The sequence below is a fragment of the Nomascus leucogenys genome, chromosome 12 (genome assembly GCF_006542625.1).
Source record: "Nomascus leucogenys isolate Asia chromosome 12, Asia_NLE_v1, whole genome shotgun sequence".
In the NCBI taxonomy this organism is placed as follows: Eukaryota; Metazoa; Chordata; class Mammalia; order Primates; family Hylobatidae; genus Nomascus; species Nomascus leucogenys.
Window position 1 is genome coordinate 41,920,924 of NC_044392.1, and position 23,792 is coordinate 41,944,715.

Below are 23,792 nucleotides of genomic sequence, written 5' to 3' on the forward strand. Positions count from 1 at the left end.
CTGTCAGAAGAGCTGAAACAAACATAGGACAGGTGAAAGGCAGAGATCATGGAGATAACTGAAGATTAACTAAGGGATTTATGAATATGCTTCAGATAACTTCTAAGGTCCTAAGGGTTATACAAGATATCAAGGTCACTATAAACTTGAGGAAAGACTGAGTTAAGGGGTTACTGGATTGAAAACATGAGGTAGAACAGGATTTGGGGACAACTCAAGAATTCATTATTCTGACTTTTATTGAAATGCTGTAGAGCTTTAAGGACATTTAACTGTACTGGATGGAAGCAGGTGCCACAGTTGATATGACTACTTGATTGCGACCCTGGTGTGTACGTGCACTAAATCAAAGATGCACAATTCTAAGCTGAGGGAATGGTCTTATGGAATAAAAAGCAATTACAAGTCTTCACACCATTCCATAACTTCCATGTAGTAAAGAGAAAAATAAACAGAAGTCAAATGAAAAAATTAAAACATCACTTGCAACTGTCTCAGAAGAACTTTGAGTGACGTGCAGGAGACAGGAACTTGCATCAGGCAAGAGGAGTTGGCATTGTGCAAATATAGGGAACCCTGGATGCCAGGAACTTGACATGCCCAATGAAAAGTCCCCCAGAAAGAGTCTAACTGCCAATACTCAGGCTATGATTTTCTCAGAAAATCTATACTGCTGAAATGGAATTAGTTAACAAATTTATGTCTTTGGAAAATACCAAACTTTACCTACTCTCATAGAGGCCTCTGCCTTGGAAACACTACAGAGGCTAATCCACAATCTTCTAAAAAATTTAATTAAATTTTAATTTCCAGGATACATGTGCAGGATGTCCAGGTTTGTTATATAGGTAAATGTGTGCCAGGGTGGTTTGCAGCACCTATCAACCCATCACCTAGGTATTAAACCCACATGCATTAGCTATTTATCCCGATGCTCTTCCTCCCCCCCATCCCCCAACAGGCCCTAGTGTGTGATGTTCCCCTCCCTGTGTGCATGTGTTCCCATTGTTCAGCTCCCACTTATAAGTGAGAACATGGAGTGTTTGGTTTTCTGTTCCTGTGTTACTTTGCTGAACATAATGGCTTCCAGCTCCATCCATGCCCCTGCAAAGGACATGATCTTATTCCTTTTTATGGCTGCCTAGTATTCCATGGTGTATATGTACCACATTTTCTTTATCCAGTCTATCATTAATGGGCATTTGGGCTGATTTAATGTCTTTACTATTGTGAATAGTGCTGCAATGAACATACCTGCAATGAACATCTCTTTCATTTGACTTATATTCCTTCAGTATGAGGTATATTCCTTTGGGTATATATCCAGTAATGGGATTACTGGGTCAAATGGTATTTCTGGTTCTAGGTCTTTGAGGAATCACCACACCGTTTTCCATAATGGTTGAACTAATTCACATTCCCACCATCAGTGTAAAAGCGTTTCTAATTCTCCACAGCCTCACCAGCTTCTGTTGTTTCTTGGCTTTGTAATAATCACCATTCTGACTGGCATGAGAGGGTAGGTCATTGTGGTTTTGATTTGCATTTCTCTAGTGATCAGTGATGTTGAGCTTTTTTTCGTATGTTTGCTGGCTGCATAAATGTCTTCTTTTGAGAAGTGTCTGTTCATATCCTTTTTCCCCTTTTTAATGGGGTTGTTTGTTTTTCTTTTTTTTCTTGTAAATTTGTTTAAGTTCCCTGTAGATTCTGGATATTAGACCTTTGTCATATGGATAGATTTCAAAATTTTTCTCCCATTCTGTAGGTTGTCTGTTCACTCTGATGATAGTTTCTTTTGCTGTGCAGAAGCTCTTTAGTTTAATTAGATCCCGTTTGTCAATTTTTGCTTTTGTTGCAATTGCTTTTGGCGTTTTTGTCATAAAATCTTCGCCTGTGCCTATGTCTTGAATGGTATCACCTAACTTTTCTTCTAGGGTTTTTATAGTTTTGGGTTTTACATTTAAGTCTTTAATCTATCTTGAGTTAATTTTTGTATAAGGTGTAAGGAAGGAGTCATTTCAATTTTCTGCATATGGCTAGCCAGTTTTCCCAGCACCATTTATTAAATAGGGAACTCTTTCCCAATTGCTTGTTTTTGTCAGGTTTGTCAAAGATCAGATGGTTGTAGATGTTCAGTCTCATTTCTGAAATCCCTGTTCTGTTCCATTGGTCTATGTGTCTGTTTTTGTACCAGTACCATGCTGTTTTTGTTACTGTAGCCTTGTAGTGTAGTTTGAAGCCAAGTAGTGTGATGCCTCCAGCTTTGTTCTTTTGCTTAGGATTGTCTTGGCTATACAAGCTCTTTTTTGGTTCCATATGAATTTTTGTTTGTTTGAGACAGAGTCTCACTCTGTTTCCCAGGCTGCAGTGAAGTGGCGTGATCTCAGCTCACTGCAAGCTCTGCCTCCCGGGTTCATGCCATTCTTCTGCCTCAGCCTCCCGAGTAGCTGAGACTACAGGTGCCCACCACCATGCCTGGCTAATTTTTTTTTTTTTTGTATTTTTAGTAGAGGCGGGGTTTCACTGTGTTAGCTAGGAGAGTCTTGATCTCCTGAACTTGTGATCCGCCCGCCTTGGCCTCTCAAAGTGCTGAGATTACAGGTGTGAGCCACCGCTCCCGGCCTCCATGTGAATTTTAAAGTAGTTTTTTCTAGTTCTGTGAAGAACGTCAATGGTAGTTTAATGGGGATAGTATTGAATCTATAAATTACTTTGGGCAGTATGGCCATTTTTATGATATTTATTCTTCCTATTCAAGAGCATGGAATGTTTTTCCATTTGTTTGTGTCCTCTCTGATTTCATTGAACAGTGGTTTGTAGTTCTCCTTGAAGAGGTCCTTCACTTCCCTTGTTAGCTGTATTCCTAGGTATTTTGTTCTCTTTCTAGTAATTGTGAATGGGAGTTCATTCATTATTTGGCTTTATGCTTGTCTATTTTTGGTGTATAGGAATGCTTGTGACTTTTGCACATTGATTTTGTATCCTGAAACTTTGTTGAAGTTGCTTATCAGCTTAAGTAGCTTTTGGGCTGAGATAAAGGGTTTTCTAGATACAGGATCATGTCATCTGCAAACAGAGGCAGTTTGACTTCCTCTTTTCCTATTTGAATACCTTTATTTCTTGCTTTTGCCTGATTGCCCTGGCCAGAACTTCCAATGCTCTGTCGAATAGGAGTCCATCATTTTTTAAAGACAAAAATTCTTGCACCATATATATAAAATCTCCCTCGATGTAGTCAAAAATAGGGGAAGATAAACCGTCTAAGAAAATTGCTCCAGAAATCTTAAAGTACCAACTACTGGGAAAATTAAAAGTTCCCATTTTTAATAAGTCTCCTTGGTATCTGTCTGGAGTCTTATTCTATTGCTTCCCTTGAGATACTCAGAAAGTATTGAGAAAAAGAGACCCAGGAGAGGAGGTGTAGACAACATGGCTTTTCCTCTGAGATTTTCCTCCTGATCTCTGAGTTTATAGGAACTTCTTTTTCTCCTCCTATAGACATAGCTTTCAGAGCCTGGGAGATCCATGAAATGTCACATGCCATTCTTTCTCTAAGCTACAATCTATTTGGAGCAGTAAGTAATTGTAAGAGTATATATCTCTGAAGAGGAACCAGGTTTTTGCTTTATTGTTTGTTTATTTTTTATAGACACTGTCAGACCAGATTTGAGAGGTTATGGGGATACCTTTGTGTCGTTCTTAGCTCAAGCAGGTTCCAGTCCTACTTGTTCCTGTACCTATCCTGGGCTAGGATCTAGAATTCTGGGTGGAAAACATCACATATATGCCAACTGGACTCAAGTTCTAAAAGCAGAGCCTTACAGAGTCTTTCTCACATTCATCTTATGAACAAGGATTTTTATTCCTTTGGATTCTTCAAATAGCTATTATAATCACAGATGTTTAAAGAGTTCACTTTATCCGTGCCTGGCATCTTATAATTTGCTTGTGTTTCAAGGTATCTGGAGAAGAAACCATAGGGTTTTGTTTATTTGTTTGTTTTCTTTAGTAGTTATTTACATGAAACATCAATTTTAAGGAAATAAATTGAAGATTTTAAATTCTTTTCTCTCATAGGTTCATTCATATTTAAATAAAAGACACCTACCTTTTTATAGGTACCAATAAATTCTATAACAGCTTCTTTCTATCTTATCACATCTTCAGAATTTTCTAGTCCCTCTTTTCTTTTTTATTTGGCATATAATCTTCATGACTAAAACATTTGCTGTGCTATTTTATCAGTCTGTTGCGGTGCTCTTATTTTCCCAAGAGGATCATCTACACATCAATCTCTCTCTCTCTTTCTTGTGCTCTCATCTTTTATTGTCTCATACTGTTTTGTTCTCTTTGTTTTTGTTGATTTTAAAAAAATTCTTGAATACGTTCTTCCTATTACAGAGCAATACCAAGGATAATTTTAAGAGATATCAACTGTTGAGCATCTACTTTGTGCTAAGGGCTTTGAATGAATTATATAATTTAATCTTCACAATATTATTCTGAGGTCAGTACTTTTGTTACCCTGTTTACAGATGAGAATGAGGGTTGGTGAGGCTAACAAGTTGCTCTAGTCTTCATAGTTAGGTGGTAGAGCTGAGGATTGATTCAAGAATTAATGAACTTTAAATTTACACAATAATAAGAAAAAGAAAGGATCCAGGAATGGTGGTAATGTTGGTGCATAGGGATACTTTGTTAACACTATTCCTTACTCTAATCTCTCAATGTGGATGGTGGACACATTCACCAACTAGCAGAGATAAGGAGGTGGCAAGGTCAACTAATAAAGACCTGACACCTATTGACAACTCAGAAACTCATCCCTCCTAGGCTCTAACATCACTTGCCACTAAGTCAAAACTGACACTTCTCTTTCCCATGCAACATTTTTTTGTCTCTTCCCATGGTTGCTCTAGTTTTTCATTATCATCTGATTCCATGTGGGAAAATGTGAAGAAGGATTAGAAGAAAAACACTGAGATTTATGCCAGGATGCTACACAAAAGCATCCCTTATTGTTTGAGTCCCACTGTTTTCATGGGTAGCTAATGCTGTCTCCTTGGCAAATTGAGCTCCAATTATAATGCAATAATAATTCTAGATTCTTCATACTCTTCAATCACCTAGTACGTATTGAAGGATTCTCTGAGTGAATTGTGTGAAGGATTGAGAAGATTTAACAGCCCTGGCACATTCTTTCAAAGTGTTTACAATCTAATTTGGGAAATAAGACTGACACATGGGAGAAAACAGACAATAATGCAAGATAACATGGACTGGGCCACAGCATATGGTGCAAGGATGAAGGCAGTGGTGTGTTGGTAGATGTTTAACAATCAGCTCTCCAGGAAAAAAAATAGTCCTGATACTGATTGTCCATTTCTAAGTTAACACTATTTCTCTATAGCAGATCTTAATCTAACCAGATGATACTACAGAATACGGAGCTGAGAAAGAATGTTAGCAGTCTTCTCTGGTGAGCTGGTGCAAGCTGCCTCCAGCACACCATTGGGTACAGGCTTTATGAAAGAAAGAGAAGTGAGAAACAGGGTTGTTGTGAGATGATTTCATGAAGATGCTAGGCAATGAGCTGAGTCTTGAAATACTCCTAAGAAACAATTTTTAAACATGAAAAATAGATCTAATTTGGTGGTTTAAACATTCTGTATTTAACCGAAGAATAAGAATATAATTTCATTTGGGGGTTTTATGTTAAGAATGTACTGGGAGTGATGAGGATGTGCTTCCAAGCACAGAGGACTTGGAATCTTGATGGGCAACAGGGATTGGAGGTCAGCCCAGGCAAGAAGAAAAATATGAACACAGGCACAGCTTTGACAATGGGTATTGGAATGTTCCTAGACCCTGAGAAGGTTGGCTTTTTTTGCAGTGGAGGAGATAGTGAAGATTGGAGATTGGCTGTGTAAGAATAGTCTGATAGTTCAGGGCCTTATCAGCCCAGCAGAGGTGTACTTACCAGACCAGAGAAGTGACATATGATTAGTATATTAGAACTTAGAGACAATCTTGTTTAAGCTCCTCATTTTGCATTTGAGGCCATGGAGACATATTTGCCCCAGACCACATGTTTTGACATTGACAAACTCCAGATGAGGTTCCAGATTTCCCAAGTCCCAGTCAATTCCAATGTTTCTTCCATCATAATAAGCCCACTTAAAGGATGGTAAGTCTAGTAGCAACAGATTCCTACGGATAAAATCTTACTCATGCCCAAATGAATTAACTTTGATGAAGTATAATGCAGTATGATACAATATAATATTACATGGCGTAATATAATACAATGCAATACAATTAAAACATAACATAACAAAGTTTATCAATTTTTTTGGTATACATTTTTGTGAGTTTTGACAAATTCATGCACCTGTATTACCACCTTCGCAATCAATAACATTTCTTTTAGCCCAATAAGTTCCCTTGTGTTCTTTTTTAGTCAATTCCCCAGCAATTCTGGCAACCACTTTTTTTGTCAGTATAAATTAGATTTGTATTTCTAGAGTATCATATAAATAGAATCATACAGTATTAACTCTTTCGTTTCTGACTTGATTCAGCATACTGTTTTAAAGATTCAGCCATGTTGCTCTTAGTATTAGAAATTTGTTCCTCTTATTGCTGAGCAGTGTTTCATTATATGGATGCATTATTTCTTGGACATTTAGGTTATTTGCAGTTTTTTGACATTTAGGAAGAAAGCTGATAGGGCCATTTACACATACCTGTCTCTGTGTGGACACATGTTTTCATTCCTATTGTGTCAACATGCAGAAAAAATTACTGAGTCATGGAGTAAGTACATATTTAGCTTTATAAAAAACTGCCAAATTGTTCTCCAACTTGTGATTCTATTTTACATTTCCACCAGCAATGTTTAAGCTTCAATTTCTTTACTTACTTGCCAAAATTCTTTGTTGTTAGGCTTTTAAATGTCAGCCATTCAAATGGGCATGCAGTGGTATCTCACTGTGGTTTTATTTTACAAGTTTTTAATGGTTAATGATGTTGAGCATTCTTTCCTGTGCTTACTGAACATTTCTATATCTTATTTTTGTGAAATGTCTCTTCAAATATTTTGTCCATGAAAAATGTGTCTTACTATTGAATTATAAGAATTCTTTATATATGCTGGTTACAATTTTAGACATATGTATTGTAAATATTTACTCCTACTTGTGGTTTTCCTTTTCATTTATCTTTTATTTCTTTCTTTTCTTTTTTTCTTTTTGATATGGTCTCACTCTGTCACCCAGGCTGGAGTGCAGTGGCACAATCTTGGCTCACTGCAACCTCCACCTCCCAGGTTCAAGTGATTCTCATGCCTCAGCCTCCTGAGCAGCTGGGATTACTAGTGTGTGCCACCAGACGAGCTAATTTTTGTATTTTTAGTAGAGATGAGGTTTTGCCATGTTGCCCAGGCTGGTGTCGAACTCATGGCCTCAAGTGATTAGCTTGTCTCAGCCTCCCAAAGTGCTGGGATTACAGGTATGAGCCACCGCACCTGCCCAAGCCTTTAAATTTTTCTAACGATGTCTTTTGAAGGTTAGAAGCTTTTGATTTGTGATTTTGTTCTTTTATGGGTTATGCTTCTTTTTATTATACTTTAAGTTTTAGGGTACATGTGCATAACATGCAGGTTTGTTACATATGTATACATGTGCCATGTTGGTGTGCTGCACCCATTAACTTGTCATTTAACATTAGGTATATCTCCTAATGCTATCTGTCAACCCTCCCTGCACCTCACAACAGGCCCTGGTGTGTGATGTTCTCCTTCTTGTGTCCATGTGTTCTCATTGTTCAATTCCCATCTATGAGTGAGAACATGCGGTGTTTGGTTTTTTGTCCTTGTGATAGTTTGCTGAGAATGATGGTTTCCAACTTCATCCGTGTCCCTACAAAGGACATGAACGCATCATTTTTTATGGCTGCATAGTATTCGATGGTGTATATGTGCCACATTTTCTTAATCCAGTCTATCATTGTTGGACATTTGGCTTGGTTCCAAGTCTTTGCTATTGTGAATAGTGCTGCAATAAACATACATGTGCATGTGTCTTTATAGCAGCATGATTTATAATCCTTTGGGTATATACCCAGTAATGGGATGGCTGGGTCAAATGGTATTTCTAGTTCTAGATCCCTGAGGAATCACCACACTGACTTCTACAATGGTTGAACTAGTTTACAGTCCCACCAATGGTATAAAAGTGTTCCTATTTCTCCACATCCTCTCCAGCACCTGTTGTTTCCTGACTTTTTAATGATGGTCATTCTAACTGGTGTGAGATGGTATCTCACTGTGGTTTTGATTTGCATTTCTCTGATGGCCAGTGATGATGAGCATTTTTCATGTGTTTTTTGGCTGCATAAATGTCTTCTTTTGAGAAGTGTCTGTTCATATCTTTCGCCCACTTTTTGATGGGGTTGTTTGTTTTTTTCTTGTAAATTTGTTGGAGTTCATTGTAGATTCTGGATATTAGCCCTTTGTCAGATGTGTAGGTTGTGAAAATTTTCTCCCATTCTGTAGGTTGCCTGTTCACTCTGATGGTAGTTTCTTTTGCTATGCAGAAGCTCTTTAGTTTAATTAGATCCCATTTGTCAATTTTGGCTTTTGTTGTCATTGCTTTTGGTGTTTTAGACATGAAGTCCTTGCCCATGCCTATGTCCTGAATGGTATTGCCTAGGTTTTCTTCTAGGGTTTTTATGGTTTTAGGCCTAACATGTAAGTCTTTAATGAATCTTGAATTAATTTTTGTATAAGGTGTAAGGAAGGGATCCAGTTTCAGCTTTCTACATATGGCTAGCCAGTTTTCCCAGCACCATTTATTAAATAGGGAATCCTTTCCCTATTGCTTGTTTTTGTCAGGTTTGTCAAAGATCAGATAGTTGTAGGTAAGTGGCATTATTTCTGAGGGCTCTGTTCTGTTCCATTGGTCTATATCTCTGTTTTGGTACCAGTACCATGCTGTTTTGGTTACTGTAGCCTTGTAGTATAGTTTGAAGTCAGATAGCATGATGCCTCCAGCTTTGTTCTTTTGGCTTAGGATTGACTTGGTGATGTGGGCTCTTTTTTGGTTGCATATGAACTTTAAAGTAGTTTTTTCCAATTCTGTGAAGAAAGTCATTGGTAGCTTGATGGGGATGGCATTGAATCTATAAATTACCTTGGGCAGTATGGCCATTTTCACGATATTGATTCTTCCTACCCATGAGCATGGAATGTTCTTCCATTTGTTTGTATCCTCTTTTATTTCATTGAGCAGTGGTTTGTAGTTCTCCTTGAAGAGGTCCTTCACATCCCTTGTAAGTTGGATTCCTAGGTATTTTTCTCTTTGAAGTGATTGTGAATGGGAGTTCACTCATGATTTGGCTCTCTATTTGTCTGTGATTGGTGTATAAGAATGCTTGTGATTTTTGTACATTGATTTTGTATCCTGAGACTTTGCTGAAGTTGCTTATCAGCTTGAGGAGATTTTGGGCTGAGACAATGGGGTTTTCTAGATATACAATCATGTCATCTGCAAACAGGGACAATTTGACTTCCTCTTTTCCTAATTGAATACCCTTTATTTCCTTCTCCTGCCTGATTGCCCTGGCCAGAACTTCCAACACTATGTTGAATAGGAGTGGTGAGAGAGGGCATCCCTGTCTTGTGCCAGTTTTCAATGGGAATGCTTCCAGTTTTTGCCCATTCAGTATGATATTGGCTGTGGGCTTGTCATAGATAGCTCTTATTAGTTTGAGATTCGTCCCATCAATACCTAATTTATTGAGAGTTTTTAGCATCAAGGTTGTTGAATTTTGTCAAAGGCCTTTTCTGCATCTATTGAGATAATCATGTGGTTTTTGTCTTTGGTTCTGTTTATATGCTGGATTACGTTTATTGATTTGCATATGTTGAACCAGCCTTGCATCCCAGGGATGAAGCCCACTTGATCATGGTGGATAAGCTTTTTGATGTGCTGCTGGATTCGGTTTCCCAGTATTTTATTGAAGATTTTTGCATCGATGTTCATCAGGGATATTGGTCTAAAATTCTCTTTTTTTTGTTGTGTCTCTGCCAGGCTTCGGTATTAGGATGATGCTGGCCTCATAAAATGAGTTAGGGAGGATTCCCTCTTTTTCTATTGATTGGAATAGTTTCAGATGAGTGGTACCAGCTCCTCCTTGTGCCTGTGGTAGAAGTCAGCTGTGAATCCATCTGGTCCTAGACTTTTTTTGGTTGGTAAGCTACTAATTATTGCCTCAATTTCAGAGCCTGTTATTGGTCTATTCAGAGATTCAACTTCTTCCTGGTTTAGTCTTGGGAGGATGTATGTGTCGAGGAATTTATCCATTTCTTCCAGATTTTCTAGTTTATTTGCGTAGAGGTGTTTATAGTATTCTCTGATGGTAGTTTGTATTTCTGTGGGATCAGTGGTGATATCCCCTTTATCATTTTTTATTGCATCTATTTGATTCTTCTCTCTTTTCTTCTTTATTAGTCTTGCTAGCAGTCTATCAATTTTGTTGATCTTTTCAAAAAACCAGATCCTGGATTCATTGATTTTTTTGAAGGCTTTTTGTGTCTGTATTTCCTTCAGTTCTGCTCTGATCTTAGTTATTTCTTGCCTTCTGCTAGCTTTTGAATGTGTTTGCTCTTGCTTCTCTAGTTCTTTCAATTGTGATGTTAGGGTGTCAATTTTAGATCTTTCCTGCTTTCTCTTATAGGCATTTAGTGCTGTAAATTTCCCTCTACACACTGCTTTAAATGTGTCCCAGAGATTCTGGTATGTTGTGTCTTTGTTCTCGTTGGTTTCCAAGAACATCTTTATTTCTGCCTTCATTTCATTATGTACCCAGTAGTCATTCAGGAGCAGGTTGTTCAGTTTCCATGTAGTTGAGCGGTTTTGAGTGAGCTTCTTAATCCTGAATTCTAGTCTGATTGCACTGTGGTCTGAGAGACAGTTTGTTAGAATTTCTGTTCTTTTACATTTGCTGAGGAGAGCTTTACTTCCAACTATGTGGTCAGTTTTGGAATAGGTGTGGTGTGGTGCTGAGAAGAATGTACATTCTGTTGATTTGGGGTGGAGAGTTCTGTAGATGTCTATTAGGTCTGCTTGGTGCAGAGCTGAGTTCAATTCCTGGATATCCCTGTTAACTTTCTGTCTCATTGATCTGTCTAATGTTGACAGTGGGGTGTTAAAATCTCCCATTATTATTGTGTGGGAGTCATAAGTCTCTTTGTAGGTCTCTAAGGACTTGCTTTATGAATCTGGGTGCCCCTGTATTGGGTGCATATACATTTAGGAGAGTTAGCTCTTCTTGTTGAATTGATCCCTTTACCATTATGTAATGGCCTTCTTTGTCTCTTTTGATCTTTGTTGGTTTAAAGTCTGTTTTATCAGAGACTAGGATTGCAACCTCTGCCTTTTTATGTTTTCCATTTGCTTGGTAGATCTTCCTCCATCCCTTTATTTTGAGCCTATATGTGTCTCTGCACATGAGATGGGTTTCCTGAATGCAGCACACTGATGGGTCTTGACTCTGTATACAATTTGCCAGTCTGTGTCTTTTAATTGGAGCATTTAGCCTATTTACATTTAAGGTTACTATTGTTATGTGTGAATTTGATCCTGTCATTATGATGTTAGCTGGTTATTTTGCTCATTAGTTGATGCAGTTTCTTCCTAGCCTTGATGGTCTTTACAATTTGGCATGTTTTTGCAGTGGCTGGTACCGGTTTTTCCTTTCCATGTTGAGTGCTTCCTTCAGGAGCTCTTTTAGGGCAGGCCTGGTGGTGACAAAATCTCTCAGTATTTGCTTGTCTTGTAAAGTATTTTATTTCTCCTTCACTTATGAAGCTTAGTTTGGCTGGATATGAAATTCTGGGTTCAAAATTATTTTCTTTATGAATGTTGAATATTGGCCCCCACTCTTTTCTGGCTTGCAGAGTTTCTGCCAAGAGATCAGCTGTTATTCTGATGGGCTTCCCTTTGTGGGTAATCCGACCTTTCTCTCTGGCTGCCCTTAACATTTTTTCCTTCATTTCAACTTTGGTGAATCTGACAATTATGTGTCTTGGAGTTTCTCTTCTCGAGGAGTATCTTTGTGGCATTCTGTGTATTTCCTGAATTTGAATGTTGGCCTGCCTTGCTAGGATTGGGGAAGTTCTCCTGGATAGTATCCCGCAGAGTGTTTTCCACCTTGGTTCCATTCTCCCCGTCACTTTCAGATACACCAATCAGACATAGATTTGGTCTTTTCACATAGTCTCATATTTCTTGGAGGCTTTGTTCATTTCTTTTTATTCTTTTTTCTCTAAACTTCTCTTCTTGCTTCATTTCATTCATTTGACCTTCCATCACTGATACCCTTTCTTCCAGTTGATTGAATCGGCTACTGAGGCTTGTGCATTCATCACGTAGTTCTCGTGCCATGATTTTCAGCTCCATCAGGTCCTTTAAGGACTTCTCTCCATTGGTTATTCTAGTTACCCATTTATCTAATCTTTTTTTCAACCTTTTTAACTTCTTTGCCATTGGTTCGAACTTCTTCCTTTAGCTCGGAGAAGTTTGATCATCTGAGGCCTTCTTCTCTCAACTTGTCAAAGTCATTCTCTGTCCAGCTTTGTTCCATTGCTGGTGAGGAGCTTCATTCCTTTGGAGGAGAAGAGGTGCTCTGATTTTTAGAATTTTCAGTTTTTCTACTCTGGTTTTTCCGCATCTTTGTGGTTTTATCTACCTTTGGTCTTTGATGATGGTGATGTACAGGTGGGGTTTTGGTGTGGATGTCTTTTCTGTTTGTTAGTTTTTCTTCTAACAATCAGGACCCTCAGCTGCAGGTCTGTTGGAGTTTGCCAGAGGTCCACTCCAGGCCCTGTTTGCCTGGGTATCAGCAGTGGAGGCTGCAGAACAGCGAATACTGGTGAACAGCAAAACTTGCTGCCTGATTGTTCCTCTGGAAGTTTTGTCTCAGAGGAGTACCCGGCCCTGTGAGGTGTCAGTTTGCCCCTACTAGGGGGTGCCTCCCAGTTAGGCTGCTCAAGGGTCAGGGACCCACTTGAGGAGGCAGTCTGTCCATTCTCAGATGTCCAGCTGTGTGCTGGGAGAACCACTACTCTCTTCAAAGCTGTCAGACAGGGACATTTAAGTCTGTAGAGGTTTCTGCTGACTTTTGTTTGGCTATGCCCTGCCCCCAGAGGTGGAGTCTACAGAGGCAGGCAGGCCTCCTTGAGCTGTGGTGGGCTCCACCCAGTTCGAGCTTCCAGGCTGCTTTGTTTACCTACTCAAGCCTCGGCAATGGCAGGCGACCCTCCCCCAGCCTCGCTGCCACCTTGCAGTTTGATCTCAGACTGCTGTGCTAGCAATGAGCAAGGCTCCATGGGCATAGGACCCTCTGAGCCAGGCGCAGGATATAATCTCCTGGTGTGCCATTTGCTAAGACGGTCAGAAAAGCACGGTGTTAGGGTGGGAGACACCTGATTTTCCCGGTGCCATCTGTCACCCATTTCCTTGGCTAGGAAAAGGAATTCCCTGACCCCTTGCACTTCTTGGGTGAGATGATGCCTCACCCTGCTTTGGCTCACGCTCGGTGCACTGCACCCACTGTCCTGCACCCACTGTCCGACAATCCCCGTGAGATGAACCTGGTACCTCAGTCAGAAATGCAGAAATCATTCGTCTTCTGCATCGCTCATGCTTGGAGCTGTAGACTGGAGCTGTTCCTATTTGGCCATCTTGGCTCCGACCACCGCTTTTTGTTTTGTATCTGGGAAATCTTTGCTCATTTCAAGGTATTGAAGATTTTATTTCTTATTTTTGTCTGGAATTTGTATAGCTTTATCTTCTATATACATATCTATGATTCATTCTGAATTTGTGTGTGTGTATGTGTGTGTGTGACATGAGATAAGGTTTGAGGTTTATTTTTCCCATATGGACATTCATTTTTTCTAGCAACATTTGTTGAAAATACTGTCACTGAGATACCTTAGCACTTTATCAAAAATCAGTGGCTATATATATGTGGGTCTACTTTTGGACTCTCCATTTTTTTCTATTGCCTGCACTTGCATCAATACCATACTATGTTGATTACTATAGTCTTCAAATGAAGTAGTGTAAGTTGTTTAAATTTGTACTTCTTTCCTAAAATTGTTTTAGCATTCTTGGTCTTCCACATATTCATACAAATTTTAGAATGGGAATATGTTTTATTATTCTGGCTAGAAGATTTGGTACCCTAGTCTTTAGTAGGTCATTGTGAATTCAGAAATTGTGCAGACAGGAGACATAACTTTAAAGAAAAAGCCCACTGAATGTGATGTCAAAATAGATATGGCTCCAAAATGTTGACCCATTAATGTACAGGTGTAATGACAAGGTCATTAAAGAAGACAGAAAAATGGAAATAGAGAGCTTTTTATCAGTATAAGGAAGGTTAATGTTTAGTTTACTTTCAAAAATATGAAATTTATTATGATTGCAAGAAACACTAATAGAGAATCCAAGAGGGAGGTAAGTTGGAGACTTGGGAAAAAGATTGGTGATGAAAATAGAGATTTGAGAACAATCATCATAAAAATCGCACACACAAGGGCCAAGATTGACCAGAGAAGAGCATACATAATTATGGTAGAGGGAGAATGAGCAGATTCATGGAAGGTAAAGAAATGAGTGCCGGGAAGAGAGAAAAACAGTGTGGCTTCATGGAAACCAAGGTCAAAGAATGTTTTCAAGAGGCACGAGTTCGAAGTGTTAAAACAGAGAAAGATGAGAAAAAGGAGATAAAGCAAAGTCCAGTGGCCTTAGCAATGGAGAATTCTTTGGTGACATTTGAGCAAACAATCTCATGGGCATGAACATGCCAAAGCCAACTTGCAGGGAATTATGGAGAGTGGGAAAGAAAGCCTGTTTTAATACTTCTGAAAATAAAGGGAGAACAATAAGATGGTCACTAGAGAGAACCATAGGATCAGATGTATGCTCTCCATAGAGTTTATATGTGCTTGCTTTTTGACAAAAGGGATTAGTGTCTCTGCTTCTCAAAATTGTATGTTCACCATATTTTTAAAAATAGTTAAGCCAGTTGGGCTACAGATAGCTGCAGATTCCTCTCTCAACCCTGGAGTCTCTTCTACACCTCAAGTTGTCCCAATCCTTTATAATGACAGTGGCAACTACACAATGTTTTCTGTCACAGCTCTCTCTTCCTGACTTCACTCAAAATGCCTACTGGAATCAGCAAAAAAAAAAAAAAAAAAGATTTCTTTGATGGGACTTGAGTGATCAATTTTAGTAGAGAGATAATGGCAGAATTTGTGTTGTAGTTGTTCTGTTTTGAGAGTACAATAACATATTTGGACCACATTACCTCTCCAAAATCAAGTTTCTATATTCATAATTCAACTGAAACACTGTGTAAAACTCCTTGGTGACCCTGTTACAAAATCCAGTGACCGCGTCTCAAAGTTTTCCATCTTCAAATATTTCAAACTGCTATATCTTTTTATTTTTTTTTTTGCAAAACTTTCATCTTTATGGTTTTCTTGACATGGGCTTCACTGGAGTCCTCCTTGTTAAGAGGGTTTAAAGAGTGGATATTATTATTGGTTGAAATATAGAGCATGGCTTTCTTCTTGCTGTCTTTTTCCCTTCCTAACATCACTATGATGTCTGTGAGGTGAGCAGGCATGCAGAAACCCTCTCCATGCACAGAAAGTAGTTTGCTCTACAGTGACAATGTTCATATGTATAAAGCCCCAAAGAGGCACAAGTAGGCTTCTCTCTTCATGTGCAAGGACCCTGCATGAGCATCATGATCAAAAAGAAGGAAATTGGATTCAGTCTCAGTACAGTTATCATTTTTCTTTGTTTTAAAGTCCAATTGCTGTTGAGAATTTATTCCTTGTTGACTCCATTTATTGCTTTCAGATGCTGATATAGCAGAATGCAGAGAAAGAACTTCACAGAAGTGACAGAAGTCATCTTCTTGGGATTTTCTAGCTTTGGAAATCATCAGATAACCCTCTTTGTGGTTTTCCTAACTGTCTACATTTTAACTCTGGTTGCTAACATCATCATTGTGACTATCATCTGCATTGACCATCATCTCCACACTCCCATGTATTTCTTCCTAAGCATGCTGGCTAGTTCAGAGACGGTGTACACACTGGTCATTGTGCCACAAATGCTTTCCAGCCTCATTTTTCATGACCAACCTATCTCCTTGGCAGGCTGTGCTACCCAAATGTTCTTTTTTGTTATCTTTGCCACTAATAATTGCTTCCTGCTTACTGCAATGGGCTATGACCGCTATGTGGCCATCTGCAGGCCCCTGAGGTACACTGTCATCATGAGCAAGGGACTATGTGCCCAGCTAGTGTGTGGGTCCTTTGGCATTGGTCTGACTATGGCAGTTCTCCATGTGACGGCCATGTTCAATTTGCCCTTCTGCGGCACAGTGGTTGACCACTTCTTTTGTGACATTTACCCAGTCATGAAACTTTCTTGCATTGATACCACTATCAATGAGATAATAAATTATGGTGTAAGTTCATTTGTGATTTTTGTGCCCATAGGCCTGATATTTATCTCCTATGTCCTTGTCATCTCTTCCATCCTTCAAATTGCCTCAGCTGAGGGCCGGAAGAAGACCTTTGCCACCTGTGCCTCCCACCTCACTGTGGTCATTGTCCACTATGGCTGTGCCTCCATTGCCTACCTCAAGCCGAAGTCAGAAAGTTCAGTAAAAAAAGACCTCCTTCTCTCAGTGACGTACACCATCATCACTCCCCTGCTGAACCCTGTTGTTTACAGTCTGAGAAACAAGGAGGTCAAGGATGCCCTATGCAGAGTTGTGGGCAGAAATATTTCTTAACGGATTGGATTATTTCATTAAGAGACCATTAGCCCAGTGTAGTGTGTCTACTCACAAACATGCCACAATACACAAGCTCATCAAATATAATATTTGTTGAGAATACTGTCAGAGAATAGAAATGCTTGTCTGTTTAGTGTTCTAGGCATGGCAGAAAGCAGGATTTCTGCTCTGGTGAATTTTGTTACCAGATAAAAGAATCACTCCAAGCTGGATTAAGACTACTTGTTTCTGTGCTTGAAGATTTCAGTTTTGAAAGCTTTTTGGCTCTCATTTTACCTGAACTCTCTGACAGTCAAATCTTTGAGCTTGTCTGGTTAGGGGATGTGGAGTAGAGGTAGTGGGAACATAGGTGGCAGCAGTGTTAGGGAAATAAGCCGCAGAGACACCAACCTTTATTTCTCTCTGCTTACATAAAAAAGAAAGCTTTCATTCTCAGGAGTCAAATAATATTCCATGTGACAGTTATTTTGTAATTATATCTTAATTCTTGCTGATTGAAAAATGAACAGCTTTGAAAAAAAGTCTCTTCTTTTATTATCCAGCTGTATTCACTCCTCAAATAGTGTTCATTTCTATGTGTATTCCTTCCTTCCGTGCAATCAAGGCAGAAATCTCTGCTGTTCCCTAGGGGATAAGCAGAAAGAACACATACTGGTGGCTTTTCTCTGAAACTACATTTTTATCCAGATGCACTTTTCATAAAGACTCGTCTCTTTTCAACTTATGGTAGCTTTTTAGATTTTTAATTTATATGTAGTAGCTTCAGTGACATTGAAGTTGTTGTCTCAGATATTGGTTGTACTAATTCTAGGATCCAAGGTAAATGCCATTAACGTCCATTCTCTCAGCAAACTGTGCAAACTTCATATTTCTCCAGATATTTATTTGTAAAATAAGCATAACTATGCTACATTATTGTATACCCTCAATGGGAAACATTGTGGGAATATTTTGTTTTATGAATCTTCCCACCAGAGTTTATCTCTACTCTGAGACAGAGCTGGAAGGTACTTTCTAAGAGACACAGGTATAGAAACATCTGTTTTCACACACTCCTGACATCTACTGTTGTTCCAACCTCCAGTCAGTTCCTGTCTCTTACTCTCCAGTTTTATTTTTCTATTCCTAACCACAGAACTAGGGTTAAGTGTCTTCTAGGTGACCTGTGATCTTCTCTATCTTCTACGGATCCCTTTGTGAGGAGGTCACAAACTGGAGGTGAAGGGTCTCTGCACAGAGTCCCCTTGATCCCCAACTGGCTGTCCCAGTTGGATAACATCACAGCTGATAGCAGGGTCTCCCTACTGACTAGCCTGATATCGTTTCCAAAAGATGTCTTAACCTGAGGTTCATAGTTTTCTAGGGGGTGCCTGGGCAGGTGTCAGAGGATTTTTAAACTTTTTTTAAATTATTCACTACATTTCTAATGTAAGTGTTAATGTGACCTTTTCATCGTATTCTTAGAGAATTAACTCTGGCATAAGTATTTCTTCCCTCAAATCCAAACAGAAATATGAGACAAGATCCAACTTTCTTCCTTCAGAGACTATTGACTTCCACAATATCCTTACACCCTCTTAAATAAGGATCCCTTGACCTGGTCCAGTTTTGCCTATATAGGCATTGCTGTTCTCACACTAGTTAGAGAATATGGAAGGTATGGGTGGTTCTCAGCTTGGAGGTTGAGGAATAATGGGTTATTGGGGAATATCAGAGGCCAAGTGTGGTCTTACTGAAAATTTTTCTGTCTTCTTCCATCGCTTCCTGTATTCCCTCCGGTATTCCTTAAGTGTTTCAATACCATTCCTGCTCCTCTAACACTTTGTGGATGAGTGAATACCCCGCTAGTGTTAGTTATTTTACATACTTTGCATGGATTTAGACTCACTAGAGAAAGCAGCATCTACAGGCAAAGTGCAATAACATAAGAGTGGGTAGGTCTATGCGGTCACAAGTCCCTCCTGGAGGATGAATTAAGAAAAGTGAGTCATTTTGTTGCTGCTTCCTATTGTCTATGCAAAATGCTTACATTGATAGTTAATGTGGTGGTGATTTTCACTATCTCAATTGTTTTTGTTGTCTTTATCATCATCGTGATTATTCCCCAATGTCTCACTCTATCCATACTCCTTTATTTTTCTTCTTTTGTACATTTCAAATACTTTTATTATTTTAATATGTTTTTTTTAAGCTCTTTTATTCACCAGAAACAGTCATAATATCACGTATTTATTAAATCTATGTACCTTTTTCAAGCACTGTGTGTCAAGCAGTGAACTATCTCGGGGGTTACAATAATGACTAATGCAGAGATTCTGTTTCATGTTATTCACAGTCCAGTGGGAAGGCAGACAAAATAACAAGAAGTACAAAAACTTGCTAAGGGCACATGCACAGGATTGTTGTTTGGGGTCAGAGGCGTTGTTCATAAAAGGAATCTATTTAGAAGGTCAGAGAACATTCATAGAGAGGTGATATTTAATTAACTTTTTGTGGCATTGGGTCAACTGGTGTCTGCAAAGGATGAGGGAAGATGATAAGGGAAAGAGAAGAGTCTGACAGAGACACACAAACCTGAAAAAGGCAAAAGTGTTAGTTGGGCAGGTGTTTTATTCACCTGTATGCCCACTGCCCTGTTGAATACTAGTCTGGCAAAAAGTAAGTGCTTAATATACCTTTGCATGAATGAGTGTGTGAACATCTATTGAGTACAAAGTCTTGTCCAAGGGTTTCCTCAGGTGTATTTTTTGATAGATACATCTTGTTATATTCTTTCTGTTTGTCTGATAGACTCCTTTTACCTAAAATCAAGTAACAGAGAAAATAACAGAGTACAGGTGACAATCCTGAGTGCATACTTGAAATTATTTTCCTTCATTGCAAGACTGCCTAACAAACTCAGCTGACTATTTATCATATATTTACATTAGTTAGTCATTTAAAATTGCACACTGGATTAATATGTTTTAGCTATAAGCAGGACCATTATTTTGACAATCTTTAAAATAATTGCTTGATAGCTTGACATATAAAATCAAGGGTTAAGACATTTAAACATTTATCTTTAGGAAAATTATGAAAAGACTATTATGGATCTTATAACTTCTGTAAATGATTTTTACAGTGTTAATTTTGTAACTTCTTTAGAGAAAACTAGTTTTACCCGGTATCGTTTTACATTCATCAGTTGTAACCTATAATGGATTAGAGGAGATGATGGCTCCATCACTCCCAACAATGAGTGAAATAGAACATTTTATTGATGGCTGCCAATGTTTCTGGGAGAAGAGAAAGGATGGAAGTGGGCAGGATAGATAAACTTAAGCCAAAGATAAGCAGTTAGTATGTGTCACAGAGAGCTTAACTTTTAAAAAGACATATTTAAAGGGTACAAGAACCTAAGTTAGTTCTGTTGTGCCGCTAAGGTGTGAACACAAGTGTGAGTGTATGTGGTGTGTGTGTATATGTATACATGCATGCACATGTATATTTTTGTGGGAGGGTGCTAACATTTAAAAGCTTTAGGTATAATGGGCATTGCGATAAAATGCTTTATTTGCATTTTTTCATTTAATAACCATCTTTAATGTTTATATAGCTCTTTAGAGTTTACAAAGGTCTTTTGTGTTCATCATCCCATTTGATTCTTATAGCACTCCTATAAGGTATTAGTCCCACAGTTTTCAGATATATCCATTGCAAATGGTAGTTTAAATTACTTTTCCAAGGTCATATTCATTGTTAGAACTAGCAGTAGGACTAAAATAGAAGTGAGCCTTAACTACAAATCTAGTAATTCTGAATTCCATGCTTTTCATTCTTTGTCCATTTTTATTACTTCATCCATTCATTCAAGCACACGTGTGCATGCGTGCACACACACACACACACACACTGTATTAATTCTCATCAGAGAATAAAGTACAATGAATAAACTTTATTTTTGAGATCCTAAAACTTCATTTCACTTAGAATTGATGAACTTTTTCTAAAATGTTCTAATTCCTTCCCTGACTCTGTAAATAAAATATATATTGATGATCATGAATATATTTTTAAAAACGTTTACCATGGGCACTTAACTGTATCTCGTGTTGTGGTTCAGTGATATTGTCAGTTGGAACAAGCTTATATCATCTTTGCTTCTGAATTAAAAGACTCTCATATTCCAGTATTTTATGAACTTTGTGTTAGAATTGTATAGTTTCGATTCTTTAATTATTTAGTTTGTTACTTCAACAAATATGAAATGCCTGTTCACTCTGAGTGTCAGACACTGGGTTAGGCACTAGGAATGTAGAGATAAATAAGACCCGAGTCTTGCATTGAGTAGCTAACAATCTACTTGCAACCCATTTCAGTGCAGTGTGATTAATGCAATACACAGAGTACTGTGAAGACCCAGAGAAAAAAATTCCTAAATCAATTGGTGAATTTCATCCTTGCATGTATTCGTAGCAGGTCAAGGTGAATGAGTTTGACAAGTTCAAGAACTTTATTCTAGTAAAACTTCATGAGATTAAGCCTACTCAGAGATAGCAAGTGCCTCCAGGTTAATGAATCCAGAATCTCTATAATTTATCATCCACAATTTTCAGTATGTAATTACAAAATGCTCAACACTGGGAAAAAAACAACATTGTGACCCCTATCAAGAGAAAATGAGTCAACACATCAACCCTAAGATGACTCCATTCGGTAGTCAGGGACTTTAAAGTAGCTAGTTCAAGAACTTACAGAAAAATATTCTTATAATAAATAAACATATGTAGAATCTCAGTCAAGAAATCTAGAACTGAAAATTAAAATATGTGAAATAAAAATTTACTGTTTAACAGTAGACTGGTGTTGGTAGAAATAAAGGGTCAATGAACTTGAGAGTGATTAATAAAAATTATTGAATCTGAAAAACAGAGAAAAAATGAATAACAATGAACAGAGTCTCAATGACGTGTGCTACAATACAAGACATCTAATGTACATGTGCTTGAAGTCTCAGAAAGAGAGAATAGTATGTGTCACAAAAATATTTGAAAAAACATTGGTTAAAATGTTCATATTATTAAAAAATATAGGATACAGATCCAAGAATCTGAGTGAATTCCAGGTAGGGTAAATAGAAAAACGTCAAATATATGTAAGCAGAGTCAAGTATTTAAAACCAGAAATGAAAAAAAAATCTTGAAAGTCACCAGGTTAAAATAACATAATTTTTTCCAAGATGGCAGATTAGAAGCTTGTTAGCACATCTCACCCACTTGGAAATAACAAAATACTGTGTATAAATTTACACTGCGAAATTTTATCAAAAAAAAAAAAAAACAACATCAGGAGTGCCCAAGAAACTGCCAGCCAGCACTGGAGGCAGTTATTGGTTTGGAGAATTTTGGTAGGGAAATTTGTGATCTGGCCTTGAGTAGGAGAGGAGTCTTCATGGCTAGAACAGAGGTGAATGTGATGTGGGCTTTAGCCACAGGCATGGGAGTTGATCACCCTGTCTTTGCAAGACTGGACCTGAAGAGATTTGGCCTGGAAGCCATGGTTTTGACACAGGCAGTGAGTTTATGGCCTGCAGCAGTTTTGCCATCTGAAGACAAACTACTTGTGACTTGGCTGGTTGTCTCAGCTCGCTGCCAGCCGCAAGCTGTGGCAAGGACCCTTGTCAGGTTGAAAACATTAAAGCAAGGTGGGTTCCACTACTGCCTGCTTGGCTGTGGTGCATGAGTTGCCTCTCCACCCATGCCGGCTCTATGGCATGTGAACTGGTGCTTTGCTCCTCCTTGAAGTATTGCTCCATGGGCCTAAGAACTGCCTTCTGACTCCTGTCAGGGCCACCACATATGCCCACTATTGAGGGCCCAAGTGCAGGCTTCACCATCCCAGCCCTCCCCAGCTTGTCTACTCACCCCTGCCTCAGAGGCAGAGCATGAGATTAGAACCACTGAGAGCTCCACAGTCGAACCCATCACCTGGGACACCTGAGCATTTCTCCTGGTTAACAAAGGTCAAGCATAAACTTACTGCTACCACCATAGCTGGCTCTCACCTGCAAGCACCACTTAATGGCCAGGAGGTGAACCCACACAGTCCAATACAAAATTTGCTAACATAATTGCAGCCTAGAAGCAAATAGCAATGTCTAACCTAACTGAACATCCTGAATGCCCAGACAGAGATGTGAAGGAGAAACTGATCCCATTTTTACCTGTCGAGGTTGTGGTACTGGGATTACCATAAAGAGACCTCAGCAACTTCCTCCAGGGGCCTGAGGACTCCCCCACCACCCTGTCAGGGCTGGTGCTTGCACTTGCTATTGGAGGGCCTGAGTGTAGGCTTCCCCTACCTGGCTCCACCATCCCCTCCTAGAGGGACGGTGGGACTGAAGCTCTTGAGTGCTCCAGAGCCCAACCCACCACATGAAACACTAGAGCACTTCTCCAGCTGTTAACAGAGTTCAAGCATAAACCCAACAGGTACCATCTCAGCTGGCTTTTACCTGAAAATGTCACCTACTGGCTAGGGAGTTGACTGGCACAACTCAATACAAAATCTGATACAAGAGTGCAGCACTTGGGAAGGAGACAAAATTCTCCCAACTTCTACTAACACCATTGCCCATGGCACCTTAGCTTGTCAGAGGGCAGTGAGCCTGCTCACCCACCTGGTACACCACTACAACAACCAGCATTTTAGAAAGCTGGCACCCTATGGCTATTTATAACCAAGAAAATAATAGAGTCTTTACTACTGAATGCACCCAGAGGCATAGTCAAATGACCCTACCCAACATAAATCATAGTGACACCCCCAAGAAAAGAAGGTCCTGCCTGCATTAATGAAAGTAAATTCAAAATTAAGAAGTGACTGTTTGCCCAGATGTAAAGAAATCAGCATAATTATTC

General features: G+C 38.9%; 2 protein-coding genes across 2 annotated transcripts in view; one reads left to right on the forward strand and one right to left on the reverse strand.

Moving 5' to 3' along the window:
• LOC100582113 (putative olfactory receptor 10J6) overlaps positions 1-23,792 on the reverse strand; it is a 143,694-nt gene that overhangs the window by 41,040 nt on the left and 78,862 nt on the right. The gene's annotated exons all lie outside the window — the stretch shown is intronic.
• On the forward strand, positions 15,919-16,956 carry LOC100581433 (olfactory receptor 10J5). The gene has a single exon (XM_003258683.2). It carries the CDS (start codon positions 15,958-15,960, stop codon positions 16,885-16,887), a length of 930 nt encoding a protein of 309 aa, XP_003258731.1. The 5' UTR covers positions 15,919-15,957; the 3' UTR covers positions 16,888-16,956.

What these genes read in the sequence shown, in the direction of transcription:
- LOC100581433 (XM_003258683.2), top strand. Translation starts at nt 15,958, where the DNA reads ATGCAGAGAAAGAACTTCACAGAAGTGACAGAAGTCATCTTCTTGGGA.